This window comes from Theropithecus gelada, chromosome X, assembly GCF_003255815.1.
Source record: "Theropithecus gelada isolate Dixy chromosome X, Tgel_1.0, whole genome shotgun sequence".
Taxonomy (NCBI): domain Eukaryota; kingdom Metazoa; phylum Chordata; class Mammalia; order Primates; family Cercopithecidae; genus Theropithecus; species Theropithecus gelada.
Window position 1 is genome coordinate 62,129,147 of NC_037689.1, and position 18,609 is coordinate 62,147,755.

The 18,609-nt window shown below is 33.5% G+C and overlaps 1 protein-coding gene across 3 annotated transcripts in view; it reads right to left on the minus strand.

Moving 5' to 3' along the window:
• PCDH11X (protocadherin 11 X-linked) overlaps nucleotides 1-18,609 on the minus strand; it is a 793,677-nt gene that overhangs the window by 684,390 nt on the left and 90,678 nt on the right. The window contains exon 6 of one of the 3 annotated variants that reach the window (XM_025372081.1): nucleotides 15,782-17,092. The exons of 1 other annotated variant lie outside the window; for it this stretch is intronic. In XM_025372081.1, the coding sequence (XP_025227866.1) occupies nucleotides 17,048-17,092 (45 nt within the window). In that variant the 3' untranslated portion in view covers nucleotides 15,782-17,047. Of the gene's footprint in view, nucleotides 1-15,781; nucleotides 17,093-18,609 lie in introns of those variants that run through there. One more of the 3 variants, XM_025372082.1, reaches the window with a different exon arrangement.

Here is an 18,609-nt window from a genome sequence, read left to right on the forward strand (position 1 = left end):
GAGTTGGGGATTGGTGTGTTCCTAGTTATACAAAGGATAGCTCTATTATGTTAGGTGTAATTATTTGAAGATTTTATATATATACATACATATATATATATATATGTATGTATATATATATATATATATATGTATATATATATAAAATTTCAGGAGATGTATATGGGTTCCAGTTGACAAGGGGTGGACTTACAATGGTTAACACTGAGTGTCAACCTGATTGGATTGAAGTTTGCAAATTATTTTTCCTGCGTGTGTCTGTGAGGGTGTTGGCAAAGGAGATTAACATTTGAGTCAGTGGACCGGGAAAGGCAGACCAACCCTCAATCAGTGGACACAATCTAATCGGCTGCCAGCACGGCTAGAATAAAAGCAGGCAGAAGAACCTGGAAAGACTACACTGGCTGAGTCTTCCAGCCTACATCTCTCTCCCATGCTGGATGCTTCCTGCCCTCAAACACCGGACTTCAAGTACTTCAGCTTTTGGACTCTTGGACCTTCGACCACAGACTGAAGGCTGCACTGTCGACTTCCCTACTGTTGAGGTCTGGGGACTCGAACTCGCTTCCTTGCTCCTTAGCTTGCAGTCGGCCTATTGTGGGACTTCATCTTGTGATCGTGTGAGTCAATACTCCTTATTAAACTCCCCGTAATATATACATCTATACTATTAGTTCTGCCCCTCTAGAGAACCCTAATAAACATGGTACTGGTAACAATTATGTAAAGTTCTCATTTTTCAAATGCTTTTTGAAAAGTCATCTCATTTGAGATTCTGAATAACCCATCATCTCCACTTGACACATGAAGAAATTGAGTCTCAGACAGAGAAGATGATTGATTTTCCAAGGTCACAGTAGATATTAGATAGGAAAGCTAAACCACAACAATGGTCTGGCTCCTAGAATGGTATTATTTTTGTTAGCTTCACTTTTTCTTAATTTTAATAGTATTCAATGCCATTTCATACAGTTGTTACAGTGTTGTCACATAGTAAATAGGATGTGTATGCAGTGGTAAGAATCCTGAACTAAAAAAACGCTCATCACCTGATTCTACTAAAATCCAATTGAATAACCTTGGGCGAGTCATGCACACATTCTGACTCTTATCTTCATCTGACATTTTATGATTCTACCACTTAGTCAATATTGTCAATAATTTTCACTATCATTAGAAGACAAAACTTTATATCAGCTATATGTAAAAGTACATTCACCTACAACTGGAAAGGCTTTAAAGTTACATTACTGCCCAGAGCTATACTCAATATTTCTACTCAGGCTCCCATAAAGAACACGCATGGCAGGGTTTAGGAAGCAACATTGCTACCATGCAAGTGAGCTCTAATTAAGCAGTTAATAAAGTAGAATCACCTAGACTGTTTATCTGAGATAGCTTTGGTACAGGAGAATGAACAATAAATTGGCTAAATTGGGCTGGGGCAAATTATTGAGCTCTCTGAGAGTTCAATCTTTAAAATGAGTATGATACCAATAATATCTAGCTCACAATATTATAAGAAGATTAGATGAGTTCATCTATGTAGAAGACTTATACTTATTGTCTCCTTTATGCTGTGCTATGTACATTTTTATATATTATATCATTTACTCCTCATGATCCTGTTGATTAGACATCTTGGTATCACTGGAAAGATGAAGATGCTGAGGTTCAAAGAGGATAAAGACCATATAGCTGAAACCTGCAAATCCAGATTTGGAAAAAAAAAGGTCTGTCTTTAAAGCCCAGTCGTGTCCCATCACACCATGTTTTTCAGTGTGCCTAGCACTACGCCTGGCACCTAGCAAGCACTCACAGAATTTCCCTCGAATTAATCCTTCCCTCCTTTTCTCTTTTTTACAAATTCTAATTTCTAGAACTTAATGTAGCACAGGCATTTGATGTACGTTCCCTAAGTGATCGTAAGGAGTTAATGCAGCTTCCTAAATAAATGATGAACTTTGCCTCTTTGGACCAAAATGTATTTATATTACGGCATTGTATATATTTGACAATATTAAAAATTAGTGTTGCAATTGTTACATATGAATTAAATAGTTAAATTAGAAAGCACAATCCAGAAATAAAATATATTTCCAATTTATGTTATATAAGCAAAAGTTAGTAATTCTAACTGACTAAATTGAAAATTCATATTGTGTTTGAATTCATAACTTTCCTTACCTTTTATAGATATCTGGTGATCCATATTTGATATATATATTTCTGGTCATTACCAATAAGTCTAATCAAGCTAGGTAGAAATTCATAGCTATATTTAATGTATCAAAATGCTCCTTTTCATTATAAATTGATGTCAAAATTACTTTATAGTTAGATTTGGTGATGCATATATATTCCCGCCTCTATCAAACTCATCCTGTGGCTTACCAAACTGCAGGACATTAGAATCATATTGTATTTTAAAGATTGCAAAGGCAGAATGGAAAACAGAGCTGGGGCTTGCAACACAATACCTGCAGAAAGTTCAATTAAAACTTTTTGAATAACTACTGCCTTCAAAGTTGGTCCTGGGTTCATATGTTAGAAGTGGGAGTATATGAAAATAAAGAGACTTCCTTGTCTATGCTATTTGCATTTCCCAACTGATGTGTTCATAGGAAATTATGCCCCATGGCAAACATCTACTAATAACAGTAGCTTCTAGAATGAATGTAGTGCTTGACAACTTTATGAAAATCTAATAAAAATAATAGTATACAAGATTATCCGCCTGAACTTAAATAGAAGGGAATGCATCTAGGAAGGTGCAAAGAGTGTTGGGAAAATATAATTGAACTTTGTGTTGATTTATAGGGCAGAGGAGAAATTTAATAGGGTACTGCTAAAAGGGAAGGGCCTATGGACTTCAAACCAGGAGATTGGGGAATCATAGATCTGCCAGAATTGTGATGTAGTATAGTGGAAGGAGAACTTAAGAGTCAATCAGACTTAACTGTAGACCATCTCTCTGCCACTTACCAATGTTATAACCTCTCTGAGATAAAGAACTAACATATGTATGGTACCTAGCACATTACCTGACATAAAATAGCTGCTCATTAAAGGTCAGTTCTTTCTCTGGGCCTTGGTTCCATCATTTGTCAAATAATAGAGACAGACAAGGATACTACATGATCTTTAAGGATCCATTCCATCTCTAAAACAAAAGCTGAAGGCAGGTAAAACGATAAATCTCATAAAGATTATAGGTAATACTACCGTCTTGAAAATTAGGTCAGGCAGTATAACATAACCAGAAGACTAGAAAGCATTCTCAATATAAATTGAGGCTGGGGGTCCCAGTTGGGTAGATTGCTTGAGTCCAGGAGTTTGAGACCAGCCTGGCCAACATGGTGAAACCCCATCTCTACTAAAAATACAAAAAAAAAAAAAAAAAAATAGCCAAGTGTGGTGTGGCATGTGTCTGTAGCTCCAGCTACTCGGGAGGCTGAAGTGGGAGAATCACCTGAGCGCAGGAGGTTTACGCTGCAGTGAGACAAGATTGCACCACTGCACTCCAGCCTGGGTGACGGAGAGAGACTCTGTCTCAAAAAATGTATTAATTAGTTAATTAAGTAAAATATTTCTCCAAGACCAAAATAAAAATTTGTTCCCATTAGAAGAATACAATGTTCATCTTTTTCTTTTTTAAATTGGGACCTAAATTTAAGTTCTATTAACTCTATTTTAGTTTTATATATATATACACTATGCATGTGTATTACATATGTGTACATAATACACATATGCATATATACATGTTATATGTATATATTATGCATATATACATATATATTATGTATTATATGTAATACATATTACATATATGTATGTATATGTATATAATACATATGTGTGTGTATACATACATGTATATACATATAATATATACATATAATAATATTAAATATGTATATAATATGCATTATATATAATACATCATATATGTATATTTGTATATGTATAATGCATGTAATGTTGTGTATTACATATTATACATGTAATATGTAAATATATGGAATGTGTAATATAATGCATATATAATACACATAAAATATATACATATTTATATATAATATGTATTATATATACTATCAGTATTACATACATATGTACAGAAATCAAGCCTGTATAAATATCTTTCTGGACTGTTAGGTTTCTTTGGGCAAGGGGAAACCTCATGGAGAATATATACAACTATTTGATATTTCTGTCAGAGATGAGAGAAGGTGGTAAAATTTGGGGGCATGAATATGTGAAACCTTCAGAAATGATAACTTGTACAAGGACCAATCCCAGGCATTACCAGGGAGAGGCAAACTAATAAATATATAGGTTGATGAAACTGAGGAAATGTCCGAGAGAATCCATAGTTTTGATCTTTTGTGTCCTACCACCTCTTTCTCTTTTCCTGTTAGGCTTTTTATCTTTTCAGCACTAGCACCCTCTCCCTGTCTCAATCTCTTTTTCCCAACACTCAACCACTTTGTATAGTTTTAGCTACACAAATTACACTTATCTCAATGTAAAAAATATATTTTCAGAATAGCAGCTTATGTGGTTAAACAAACTTTACTCTCCACACAATGTATATCGACATTGTGATGAATACAGTGACCACTGCTCAGGGAATGTGAGAGTTGAGGTGATTTGACTGAAGTATACCACAGAGTAATATTGCTAAGAAAGGCATAAAAATGTATTATAAGGGAACATGATCTGAAAAGTGTTTTCCTGAGTAAAAGGAGTCACCTTATCCAGAAAGTATATAGTTGACTGGGACTTTTTCTCCTATAGGTTTAACATAAATAATATAAGAGACAAGGTGCATGCCCCTACGTGAACATAGGGTCACAAAGGGTGCCCAGAGGATGAGAAGTTCTGAACTACAGCATGTTTCTTTAATGTGTTAATAGGACAAGTCTCTATCTGTTAGTACATCCAACACTTCCCGTATCTATATGTGGTAGCCAATCTGGGGTTCTAACACATTCTACATGCCAGACTAACCTAAAAAAGGATACGTCGAAAGTCTATTTTCTGAGTTGTCTCTTGGGATTTTGATTTCATATCAGAAGGGACATGGTATTTTTCTCCATGAAACAAAAAAAAAATGGACCATGAAATTTGAAATTTCATACATAAGCACAGTGATATTTGAGGTAGAAATAGAGTTAAGGCATATTTGGAATATTGTTACTGTACCTTTTGAGTTAGACTCATTTTAGATAATAATTGTTTCTGAGACATAAATCAGAGTAAAACATGCTTTTGGCCTCTATCAGATTAAAAGGGAATAAGAGGGGTGCGTTTATGAATAAAAATCTTCCCAATGCCCTGATGGAAGCACTTCAAAAAAATATAAAACACCACACAAATATAAAGGAAACATTTGTTCACTAGAAATATGGTAATGTACTGTTCTTGCTATGTTTTTCATGTTATTGAGTCCTTAGCCTTGTCTTCATATCTAGTCTTCCACTATATTACCCCTTTATAATGACCCTCTACTACCAAGGTATGTGCACTGAAGAAAATAGTCACTGACTTTAAGAATGTTAATAGCTGCTTTTATTTTATCTGGGATGATTGAAAATTCTCTATAGTTGTAACTGAGCGAAAGAAACATTATTTTCCCACTCCTCATGGTGTTCATTCCCTTTATGAAAAGAGGTGAAATAAGTAATGGATTTTTGTAAAACATATACCATGGAAATGTCTTATCCTAAAGCTGGTGTTAAGAATCTCCTGATGTAAGATTGTCTAGGAAAGATATGAAAGAGAAACTAAACAAAATAAAACCCCAATTTCCCAGAATGTTTCCTACATATAATTTAGAAAGACTGTTTATGTCATAGTAAGAACAAAAGTAAAAAGGGCTAACTTAAGAACTCGGTGGTTTATTTTTATCTGTTCTATTTCTAGGAAGCAGGTAGCATATTTGCTTTCAATATATGTGCCAAGAAGTTCATTCCTTAAAATTATAGTCAGTTTTGAGTAGGGATATGTAGTTTCTGCATTTTCAGAGTAGCTCTGCCATGTTATAATTTGGACATACATATATGTACATTTGATATCCCATGGTTTCTCCATCTGTTCATGTTTTCCCAAAATTGATAACTTTGATTTTCAGCAGAGGGGAGAAGAGACACAATGATTTCTATTTGGGGTGAACGTTTCATCTCAGTACTTCGGCGACAGGATTTATGTCTATACAAACACATCCAAACCATAGTCGTCAATATAGATTTGTGATTATTCACCATAGAAAATGTTCCTCTATTGAAGACAAGAATGTCTTTTTTTCTTGCCATATAGCATACTGGGAATATTTTTCTTTGAAGAAATCACACACTGAGATGCTTCTTGTGCTAAAATGCCCAAAAGCGCTTGCAGTGAGCCGAGATCGCGCCACTGCACTCCAGCCTGGGTGACAGAGCCAGATTCCGTCTCAAAAAAAAAAAAAAAAAAAAAAAATGCCGAAAAGCAGCATGTGGTTCTCTCACCCCCTTTTATATGGACTATATCCAGATCAACAAAAGGGTTAAATTTTTCCTTTGATACTTTTTGAGTATAACTCATGGACAAAAGGTTTAACAATCAAAATATCCCAAATAGATATTTAAAAATCTTTCTAGAATTAATGAAGAAAAGCAATGTGACAATTTTCTGGGAACAGTTTCCAGAAACTAAAGTTTACAGGTTTTATGACCTAGTCATTTATTTGAAGCATTTTAATTTTATAAGAATTATGTAAGGTTGATGCTAAGATTTGAAAAGATATGGAAGGAAATAATACCATGCCGACTTGTTTGATTTTAAATAAAATCAGGTAGCATTTCTTCATTTTTGTCATATACTCTCTGGTATTAAAATTGTGTTCTTGGCTGGGCGCGGTGGCTCACGCCTGTAATCCCAGCAGTTTGGAAGAATAAGGCGGATGGATCACTTGAGGTCAGGAGTTAGAGACCAGCTTGGCCAACATGCTGTAACCCCTGTCTCTACTAAAAATATAAATATTAGCCGGAAATTGCTTGAACCCGGGAGGCGGATGTTGCAGTGAGCCGAGATCGCGCTACTGCACTCCAGCCTGGGCAACAGAGCGAGACTTCGTCTCAAAAAAAAAAAAAAAAAAAAAAAAAAAAATTGTGTTTTTGTCCTATCTCTACAGTTGCACTTCAATATCGCCAACTGCAGCTTAGTTACTTTTTTTTTTTTTTTTTTTTTTTTTTTTTTTTTGTCCTTGCAGCGGTGTCTTCACAAAGAAAAGTCCTCAATATAATTCTGGTAAATTGTGCAGATTTATGGAGGCATCAAAGTGCATGCCATGATCAGGGAAGAGCGGGTAGCAGAAGAAATGTCAAAAATATGAGGTGCATGGCATGGTAGGAGATAGAATGAACAAGTAGAACTGGTTAAGATTGCAAAGTTCCTTGAAAAATATAAAAATTGAAGCTTTCTTCTACGTGCAATGAGGAAAGACTCAGAAGCTTTTCTGTCAGGCTTCACTGGATCAGACCTGTGTTTTAGGAGTATTACGGGTACGGGGCAGAAAATTGGTTGAACAAATGAAAATGGAAAGTAAGGCAACCTGTTAGTAGTGGAACAGGTAACTGGTGATTAAGACTGGAAAAAGGAAATGGCAACGGGACAAATGTCAGGGGTATTTTGGAGGTATTATCAACCTAAGTTAGCTGTTGGCTTAGATGTGACTGAGGAGAGGAAAGTGTGGCTGACTTTAGGATGCTTCCTGAAGTTAAGTACATGCATGTCCATACCCAATACATACTTGGCAGGTGGTTTACTATATTCTCAGTCTCTCTCTGACACACACACACACACACACACACACACACACACACCCCTAATTATTATAGTAAACACTGAAGTTTTATATTTTGTCAATTTTATGTGCTTTTCTTTTTAACCTGATATNTTTTTTTTTTTTTTTTTTTTTTTTTTTTTTTTTTTTTTTTTTTTTTTTTTTTTTTTTTTTTTTTTAAATTAAACATACTTGCAGTTCAACTCCTTGGGCAGGGTGCTTTTTACAGTAATAGCAACTAGGGGAGAACCTTGGTCATCCTACATTTCTAGCCCCCTATACCCCATCCCTCACCATAACCATTGACCTTCTCCACATTGCCTTACCCACAGTAGGAGTTTGAGAAATATTTAATTTATCTTGTTTGAACTCATGGTAAACTCCATTATCGATAATGCTTTATCAAATACAGTGGTTCATAAATGATACCACATTACCAATATTCAAAAAATGTTAGTACAGTAAAATGCACAAAACTAAAACTTTAGTAAATATGACTACTTCATTGCTTTGGGTTAATCAAAAAAAAATCAATTACACCACAATGGTGTGAATAGAAATGACAATATAAAAGGTCTGGTTTATCCAGCACAGATAATGAGCTATACCATGAAGAACGTAGGATGTTATTGTGCTAAAAATATTTTAGGATCCTTGATGATGTTAATGAAACTAGTAGCCCCTGCTGACAACAAGCGCTTCAAAAAATATCAGAAGATGTGTTATTGCAATGCAGAAACAACTTTATTTATAAGTATTTCACTTAATACAGATTACACACACTGTATGCACTGAAATTACATCAAATACAACCAGGTGTTAGTATCTACATGTATTCCAGTTGAAAGATGCTCTATAATTAGTCATTCTAACATATTCATACAAAAACCTGTTCATTCTTTTTTTAAAATTACAGCTCCAAAGTAGAAAGCAAAAACAATATTTTAAAAGTGACTGTTATGAATCCTTTTGTATTTTAAATCTTCATAATTTTAATGTTACACTGCTTTTCTTCAATGCTGTTCTTAGTACTAACTCGACTGAAAATCAGAAATGTTAATAAACTGTATACATTGCCCAATCTGAAAATTGGATGTATCCTCATAATCATGTTCCTATAATTTATGCCAGTCCACAGTCCTCACTGAGCTGCTTACAAAAATGTTTGTTTGTATATACATAAGTAGGCATGTATGCATGTATATAATTATGGTAAATACACACCACAGCCATTTGATGAATAAATAAATTAAATCCATAAAGTTAAAGACATATGAAACAGCAAATCCGACATTGGACAGAAGACTAACAGAGAACTACTTATTTCTTTCTATTTTCATCGTTATTAAAATTAAGTAATGTAACAATGCAAAATAAAGAGGATTGTTTTAATGGACTTTTATTTGGATATATTTTAGTTACAACAACTGGGCAGAAGTTGGCTATTATAGAATGCCAATTTATCTTTATTTGTGTGTGTGTGCAAGAGAAGCAGAATCTGTACTAGTACTTAGATAACAAAAATCAATTTAATTTTTTATATGTACTTTAACATTACTGGATCTGTGATCATTTGGGAAACAGACAAATAATTTGATTAAAAGAAAAAAACATGAGGACATATATAGAATGTACTGGATATGACAAGGATTTTATAAATGAAAGATTATATATGGGATGATATAAGGGATACTGGATGATTATAGTTTAGAAACGAGGCATAATTGTGTAAAAGGGGACAATAACATTGTAAATGTAGATGCAAAATCTTTTAACAAGCTTTCTTTAGTTTGAAGTTTATATTACTTTTTTTCTGCTAGAAATTTGACAAACATAAATATGCACACATATATGCAAACATATCTGTGCTTACACATACACTAACCCATTTTAAAACCAATACATTAGAACTGCTTAAACATCAAATTAATAAGACATTTCCTCTAGACACACAATTAGGTATATTAACTTCTAGACACTTATCTTTCAGTTCAGGCACCTAAAAAGATTTAATTGTACCTTCCCTCTCATTTCTATAATTTGTGGGCCTTTTGAAATAAATAAGTGTATGTCTTTATACACAACTAAAATGTATCAATGTAAAATTGAATTGCAATTGCAGCACTGTGTGGAATTCTGTTGTTAACTGTTACCAATTATTCTAGATTCAGATAATGACAACTTTATATAGCATGTAAAACTCTTTTTCTATCGAAAATGAAACTATTTACAATATCATTCTGTATTACTAAATTCTGTGTCTTTATGTAGTCAAATAATTTTGTCAGGTCAGCAAAATATCCCTATATGTAGTAAAAAATTCGATTTTGCCTCCAGATGTTTTGGTATCATGTAAACACAGCCATGATATCAATCTGGAAGATAACTCAGCAGTTTCTCTTGGATAATTAAATTTGTGTAAAAAAAGTAATTATTTGGCCGGGTGCGCTGGCTCATGCCTGTAATCCCAGCACTTTGGGAGGCTGAGGCGGGTGGATCACCTGAGGTCAGGAGTTTGAAACCAGCCTGGCCAACATGGCGAAACCATGTCTCTACTAAAAATACAAAAATTAGCCGAATGTGGTGGCGCGTGCCTATAATCCCTCAGGAGGCTACTCAGGAGGCTGAGTCAGGAGAATCTCTTGAACCTAGGAGGCGGAGGTTGCAGTGAGCTGAGATCAGGCTACTGCACTCCAGCCTGAGAGACAGAGCAAGACTATGTCTTAAAAAACAAAACAAAACAAAAAAATAATTATTTAATCTGAGCATCATAAATGATGTGTATAATTTTCTGCAAAAAATACACTCAATTCATAGTTTTGAATAACAAGAGATGAAATAAATAAAAATAATAATAAAATATAATCTCTCATTTAAGAGGTCATAAACTAGTTTTGAGAGTGCATGAAATTCCATTTTTGTGTATTTGTTCCATCCTTGAATATGAGACTATTTCTGTGTTTACGTGTCAAAAGAGCCAGTAAATTTTAAAAAATGATTTTAGTTACTTCAAGTTTGTGTCACTCAACAACTATTCAAGCTGCATGCTTGAATTACTGAAAATATTTTTGGATAACATAACAGTTGTTTATGATCAATTCTCTTTAGTTATAATATATCATTGAAATGGTGCTCTGCATTGATTGTGTAATTGAGGTTAGAACTGATGTATAATAAGTAAATAGATTTTAAAGTTTATTTTACAGATTTCTGTAAACAACATTTTTCTTTTGAGTTCCATATTTGGTTTACTTTTCACTACTACTGAATAGTCAAAGCGGTATTACTTACACTTTTCTCTAATTGACTAATGAAAGTATTATTGTATCTAATGTTCTTCTAAGTTTTAAGATAAAAATAATGAAAATGTTTTTATTTATTTTTAATTTTTTTTTTGAGATGGAATCTCACTCTGTCATCCAGGCTGGAGTGCAGTGGCCTGATGGAGGTTCACTGCAACCTCCCCCACAAACCCCCGCCACTCAATCGATTCTCCCATTTCAGCCTCACAAGTAGCTGAGACCACAGATATGCACCACCAAACCCGGCTAAGTTTTTGCATTTTTGATAGAGACAGGGTTTCACCATGTTGCCCAGGCTGGTCTGAAACTCCTGAGCTCAAGCGATCCACCCGCCTCAGCCTCCCAAAGCGCTGGGATTACAGGCACGAGTCATGGCGCCCGGCCACTGAAAATTTTTTAAAAAGTCAACTGTATTCAAAAGATAGTAACATTTTATGAAGTAAATCAATATATAATTGATACATATAAAGTTCTAGGATAAGGGATAAAGTACAAATATTTCTAGAAAATCTATTAGAATAGTTCATTTTCATTATTATGTCAATTTGACTATCTGAAATCTAATGAAATGTGATTTGTGAGTTTTTTCACCTGACAAAAAAAGTTTTATTATTAACTGGATATACTTGTGTATGTATGGATAATTAAATATAATTAACCATTTCAAAAGGAACAATTAAAACAATTTCGGTTGTGAATATCTAGAATATGGGAAAATTTAAAGAGTTGGTTCTGAAAATTCTGGGAAATAATTACGGAACTAGGTTGTTCTAAGGGAAATTTTGGAAAACATTTAGATGTTATTTTTTTCAAAGTATGAAAGCTTTTTCATCAAGACTTGATATTTTTACTGAGGGGAGTTTAGTCTTATGGTGGAGATATGTAATATGCCTCTGTACTACACTATCAACTAATCAAGCTATGTTATTACATAAATTTGTTCAATCATACATCTATAAAAATAAACAATATGTTTAATAAATAAATCAGTCTTCAATACATGTAAAAAGTCCTGGATGTATAGTTTATAATTATAAAACAATAAGCACAATTCTATAATTTTAAAATGCACCGCTTCAAAAAGTTATATAGCCTTCAAATAGAATTACTGTTATAAAGAACTCACTGCTATAGCTTGAAATAAAAACAAATAATTTTAAAATTCTTCATCTAAAACCCTTATACAATTTCTAGATTTTTCTACAACAAATGTGTATCACATGTACAATAAAAATAGAAACCTATGGCTACTCTAGAATTTTAAAAGTCTACTCCTAATTCTAAATACATTAAACCAAAGATGTCACGTATGAACACCCATGATGTATGAAAAAATGCACTGTGGTTCTTTCTAAAAATACTAATTATATGCAAGAAATATAGCTTTGTATTATGACAAAACTTTTGAATATTCTAGAAAGCTAAGTCATATTTAAAATAAACACAAGCTAAGCTTCATAAAAGCCAAGAAAACAAGTCTATTACACAAAAGCACCTACAATAAGCATTTATGGAATGTGGCTTAGATTTATATAAGATTACTCAAGGTCTGCTTGTCCCGTAGTGCTTGTTACACTCAGGCTGCACATCACATCTAGCTAGACACACAATTACAACATGGAATTGAACAGTGAGGAGTGCAGGTGACAAAACAGCAAAATGATGCAGTTAGTATTTCATGGTGAAATGACAAGGTTAGTAAATATTGATTGAATATAAACTCAATTTCTAAAAATTATTCTAAAGTATATACTTTTTTTGTTTGTTTTTGTTTTTTGTTTTTTTTTTGTTTTGTTTTGTTTGTTTTGTTTTTTTTTTTTTTTTTTTTTTTTTTTTTTTTTTTTTTTTTTTTTTTTGAGACAGAGTCTTGCTCTGTCGCCCAGGCTGGAGTGCAGTGGCAAATCTCGGCTCACTGCAAGCTCCACCTCCCGGGTTCACGCCATTCTCCTGCCTCAGCCTCCCGAGTAGCTGGGACTACAGGCGCCCGCCACCACGCCCGGCTAATTTTCTGTATTTTAAGTAGAGACGGGTTTTTATCGTGTTAGCCAGGATGGTCTTGATCTCCTGACCTCGTGATCTGCCCGCCTCGGCCTCCCAAAGTGCTGGGATTACAGGCGTGAGCCACCGCGCCCGGCCAAGTATATACACATTTTCATTCATAATGTGGACAGGGTGATCAACAGAGAAAACAGACTCATACCTACAAGATTAATTAATGAATGAGATTAAAATTGTTTTATATTTTTTACATTTAAATCATTGAAAATAAAAAAGTCAGAAATATAATAGCTTAAATATCATATCATTAAAAATAAACTTGCATAATTAAAATAAAATGAGAATATATTTCAGTATTTTTTGTTCAATTAATGCACTATAGATTTTGATCAAATAAAATAATATTTCTTTGATTGCTTGCAGGGGAGAAAGTATACAGTACACTGTAGCTCATCAATGAAGCTACTTATAATTTAATGGACAAAGTTCACTAAAAGTTCCTTTTATTTATCTATGACGACTAGTCTTAAGATTTTCTATCTCTCTGTCTTTTTCTATTCATGACTAGAATAAGAACCAGAGAGACTATCAAGAATATTCCATTGAGAATATTCCACTAGTCCATTAATGACAACACAAAAGGTTGGACGATATCTGAGACCTTGTAAGGCAAACGTAATAATAATGACAACTAAAGTAAAGGTGCGACCAGGTCAACAGATAAGAAGGAATCGAGTAAGGAAATAAATATTTTTGTCCTCTGGCCTTTGTAAAAAACTAGTTTCAATGCCTTCCATCTTGTTCTCAAATAGAGATAATATTCTCTTAAACAAAAGCAAAGGATCGATCAAGAATAGTTACTAGTCAAAAGTAGAATTCATTTTCATCTACGGCCCAAATTTAAATACTGTTAAATCTCAGTACTATCATTGGCTTATATGGGTAAATATTTTAGCCCAAAGCAGAAGTCAGTTTAGAATTTCCTTTCTCAGAGACGCTGCATTCTAAGAGATGGAGTCACAGCTTTAAAAATAAAGTTTCTATTTTCATCTTCTTCAAATACAGCACCCATAAAACCATTGAGGAATGCTTTTAAAGAGATTCTGGATAATTATTTCAAGGAATTTTCATCTTCATATATACAAAGGAATGATTAGGACCTTTACTCATTACAGTTATGAAGGAAAGGTTCACTGAAATGGAAGAAAAACAAGGTATTCACCCTTAGTTCAGAATGTGCAGAAAAGGAAAGGGAAGGCCAGTCTAGTCATGACACAAGCAATAAAAATGCAAATGCATTTATATAATAATTACATACACAAATGATCTGAAGCCATGACAGCTTATTATGGGACATTTCAAGTTCTGATTCACTTTTCTGGGCTTCATCATTTTATTCAAAATTAAATTGAGACTGTAGATTTTGGAAACCTCCACTCTCGGTATATCTTGCTAACTGCAGGGCACTGATTTTAGGAATATATTAAGTTGGCTCGATTCTTACATTCCTTGGAATGATTTGAACTAAACTGAAATATTTATCAAGAATAAAAGGGGACGAACTGCAAACTTGTTCTATGTGAATAACTTGTACAAATGTGTATTCTAATTTCAAGCAATTTTTCTACAACAGTTGTTTATAAGTATGTAATATAATATTGTAACTCACATGATATCTCTCATAAGCAGTAAAAGTAGTTACACTCACAGTCATTATAATCAACCAAGTAATGTTTAAACAGCAGATAGCATGTACATTCAAGGAACCTGACATATTGGAAATACAAGGGATTCTGTATGGAGTTAATGGGAACACTAAATTTTAACAGAAACTTGTTTAAAATATTACCTATATGTTAAATATCCAAGAAATACACTAATTTGAAATGCTGAATAGAGCATAAACCTTCTCCAAATACATTTACATCAAAGAACACTTCAAATAATACACTAACTTTAATGTACATACAAAATAGACCAAATCCTATTCACACTTTTAAAGGTAAAATGATACATAATTAACATTTGAATGAAAATTTAGGAAGCATATGTTATGTAGTCATTATAAGTGTCCTTTGTACTCCCTTTTTATCCCAATAAATCATGATTTTTAAAAATTCTGTTAGTACTGTAAGTCATAAATAGTTTAAGAATATAGCATAAAATTGGAACATGTCATTGTTTCCTCAATAAAATGTAATGTACACAAAATATGAGGCATTTACTCATTTGTGTAGGAAATGACTTAGTTGACTTACTGGGAAAAGTGAATTCATTTTAAAGGAAAAATTACCTAAAGCAATGATGTATATTTAGTAATTTAATGCTAGAGAAATAAAACAGACTTATTTAAATAAGTTACTCTAGCAACCTAACATTTTTTTTTAGGTAGTTTCAAAGCTAAGATAAAATCTTTTTGAAATCTCCTATCTCAATCCTTGTTTCTACCCTCATATGACTGGAATTATGTTTTGTAATATAAGAAATATCAATATACTTTTTTTCAAAATATCAGGGAGTATAAAGAACTTTACATTCTCCTTTTGACAGATAAAAATAGAAAGGACCTCCTTGAAAATATTTATAGAAGAAGAAAACATTATTACAACAAAAATAACTTTTTTTTTCTCTCCTTTTTTTTCTTTTTTTCTTTTTTTTTTTTTGGAGACAGAGTCTCGTTCTGTCACCCAGGCTGGAGTGCAATGGCGCGATCTCCGCTCACTGCAACTTCCGCCTCCCGGGTTCAAGCGATTCTCCTGCCTCAGCCTCCCGAGTAGCTGGGATTACAGGCGCCCATCACCACGCCCGGCTAATTTTTGTATTTTTTTAGTAGAGACAGGGTTTCGCCATGTTGGCCAGTCTGGTCTTGAACTCCTGACCTCTGGTGATCCGCCTGCCTCGGCCTCCCAAAGTGCTGGGATTACAGGTGTGAGCCACTACACCCAGCCAAAAATAACTTTTTAATAATTAAAAAGAGTGGAACAGCATGATTACAATCAACATAAAAACCTAGTAAAATTATTTTCTATCATTCAACTTTTTTTTTTTTTTTTTTTTTTGAGACAGAGTCTTGCTCTGTCACCCAGGCTGGAGTGCAGTGGTGCGATCTCGGCTCACTGCAACCTCCGCCTCCCAGGTTCAAGTAATTCTGCTGCCTCAGCCTCCGGAGTAGCTGGGACTACAGGCGCCTGCCACCACACCCGGCTAATTTTTTGCATTTTTAGTAGAGACGGGGTTTCACCATGTTAGCCAGGATGGTCTCGATCTCCTGACCTCATGATCCATCCGCCTCGGCCTCCCAAAGTGCTGGGATTACAGGCGTGAGCCACCGCGCCCGGCCCATTCAACTTTTAAGCAGAGTGGTGGGTAATAAAAATTATTTTCTCAGCAATATTATGTTAGTGAATATTTTCAAAACACTGAACCAGAGTGTTTTGGTTTTGTCTTTTGTTTGTTTGGGGTCTTAAAAAAAGTCTCTTGCCCTGGATACCTTTCAGAGAGTAGCTTGGATAGTTCTGCTCACTTCCAAACTCCCGGAGATAATGTTTTAATTATTCAACAATCAGACAGGGCAAGTAATTGCATGTTTCATCTCTGATATATTAACCATAAGTGTATACCCCAAGACAGCCTTATATTACATCACAGTTGTTGATTCAGAGCAAACAGAGAAACAGCATGAGAGTATTCTGTTATTGCACTGCACTGTCTCTTCCATAAATTTTAAATTTCCATTGCCAGATTACAGCTAAAGAAAGCACAAGGTTCACTAGGACATCGTTTTTAACATGATTTTTTGTTTTGTTTGCTTTTATAATGGGAAATCTAGATTACAAAATTAATGATCTTAGCCTAATTTTGAAATCACAATCATTGAAATTTTTTGGAAGGGGAATGGAATTTTGTTGTTCCTAGAAAGTTATATCTCACTGCAGATTTCAATAGGTGATGTCCTGGAATCAGTCTAGGACAAGAAAAATAACACGTTATCAAAATCAGATGGTTGTGTTCTAGGAGTTTCATTTGCCAAGCATGCTTCATGGTTAAAATTCACATTACCAAAATATAAATGCAGAGTCAAAGTTACTGAATTTTACAATAGCGAATACTAATCCTATTCCAAGCTAACTCAGACTGCAATTATCATTTCAAATCCATGTATCATATCTACAGGATGGTTTCATGCATGAATTAGAACTGTCTAAAGTTTTCACCATTCATTTCACCTCATTTCTGAAACTGAAAGATTATTCCAACTCAAATCACAGAAATTTGTAAGGTTTTTTGTTTGTTTTTTTGTTTTTTTGGAAAATGATGTACCCCAAATACTTGTCTTAGTCAGTGACTGGAAGACCTTCAAAAAATTCTACTTTCATTTTTATTCTCCTATTTTTAAAAAATGTATAGTCTTCACAATATTTATTGGGTGAACTGTATTAAGCAAGACTTGATTTTGGCAGTTTATCTCTTTTATATGATATTGATCAAAACTGATTTTAAAATAATTATTTATACTTATGGTATCTCTAGCGTCATAACAACCAATTGCTATCTGCTTGCTTTGAAAGGTGTTAATAGAAGATAATGTGTAGCCTCATCCTCTCAAATTTCATGTTTTTAAAATTTCTACTACAATATATGCAAAAATGCCTTCCATAATACATGTAGAAACTTATGCCAAAGAAGAGCATTATATTCCCCAGGTATAGATGGCTTTATGCAATATATGTACTCCTATCTAATAAATGTTCCATATATTTTCAGAATATCCAAGTCAGAAAAACAACCTATAGAATCATCAAGGAGAATGAGAAATTATGAGAACTAGAAAGTATTTGATTCCCTTTTTGAAACATAAAATTTCAGATGAATTCCCTTGTCTCTTATAGTCTACTAGAACATTTTATTTTCCACTTTCCTGTTTCTATTCAGATGAGTAATGAACTAAATGTAAATATTCCCCAAACCCTCATTTTGAAAATGCATTTCTCACTGTTTCAAATAAATTGGAATATTTCTGCCTTCTGCTAACAGTAATATTTTATTCTACTCTAAGTATTTCCTTAAGGAACAATGAATTTGTATTGTATTGGCTATCACTTCTCCCATTTTGTATGATATTTCTTTAAAAAGAAGACACTTACTGTATTTGAATTTTTAAATACATAATTTCTTTTTCAGTGCTCACTTATTTTGTTAGCATTCTGCAACATCAGTGAACACCCTAACATTAAACACAAATTGAAGAGCATATAGAAAAGGTAAAGAACATTGCAAATGCAGCACAAAATGTAAAGATTCAAATTATTTTTAGTATCATATTAGTCTGCCTAAGTTCACCAATTCATGTCTTGAAGATATTTAGTAACGAATATGAAACAACTGTGAACCAATGACAAAACATATAATTTATTTTTGAAGCTGTGAAATAAATAAGTCATCTGCTAATTCAATGATTCCCAGATAGTCCTTTCAGTTAAT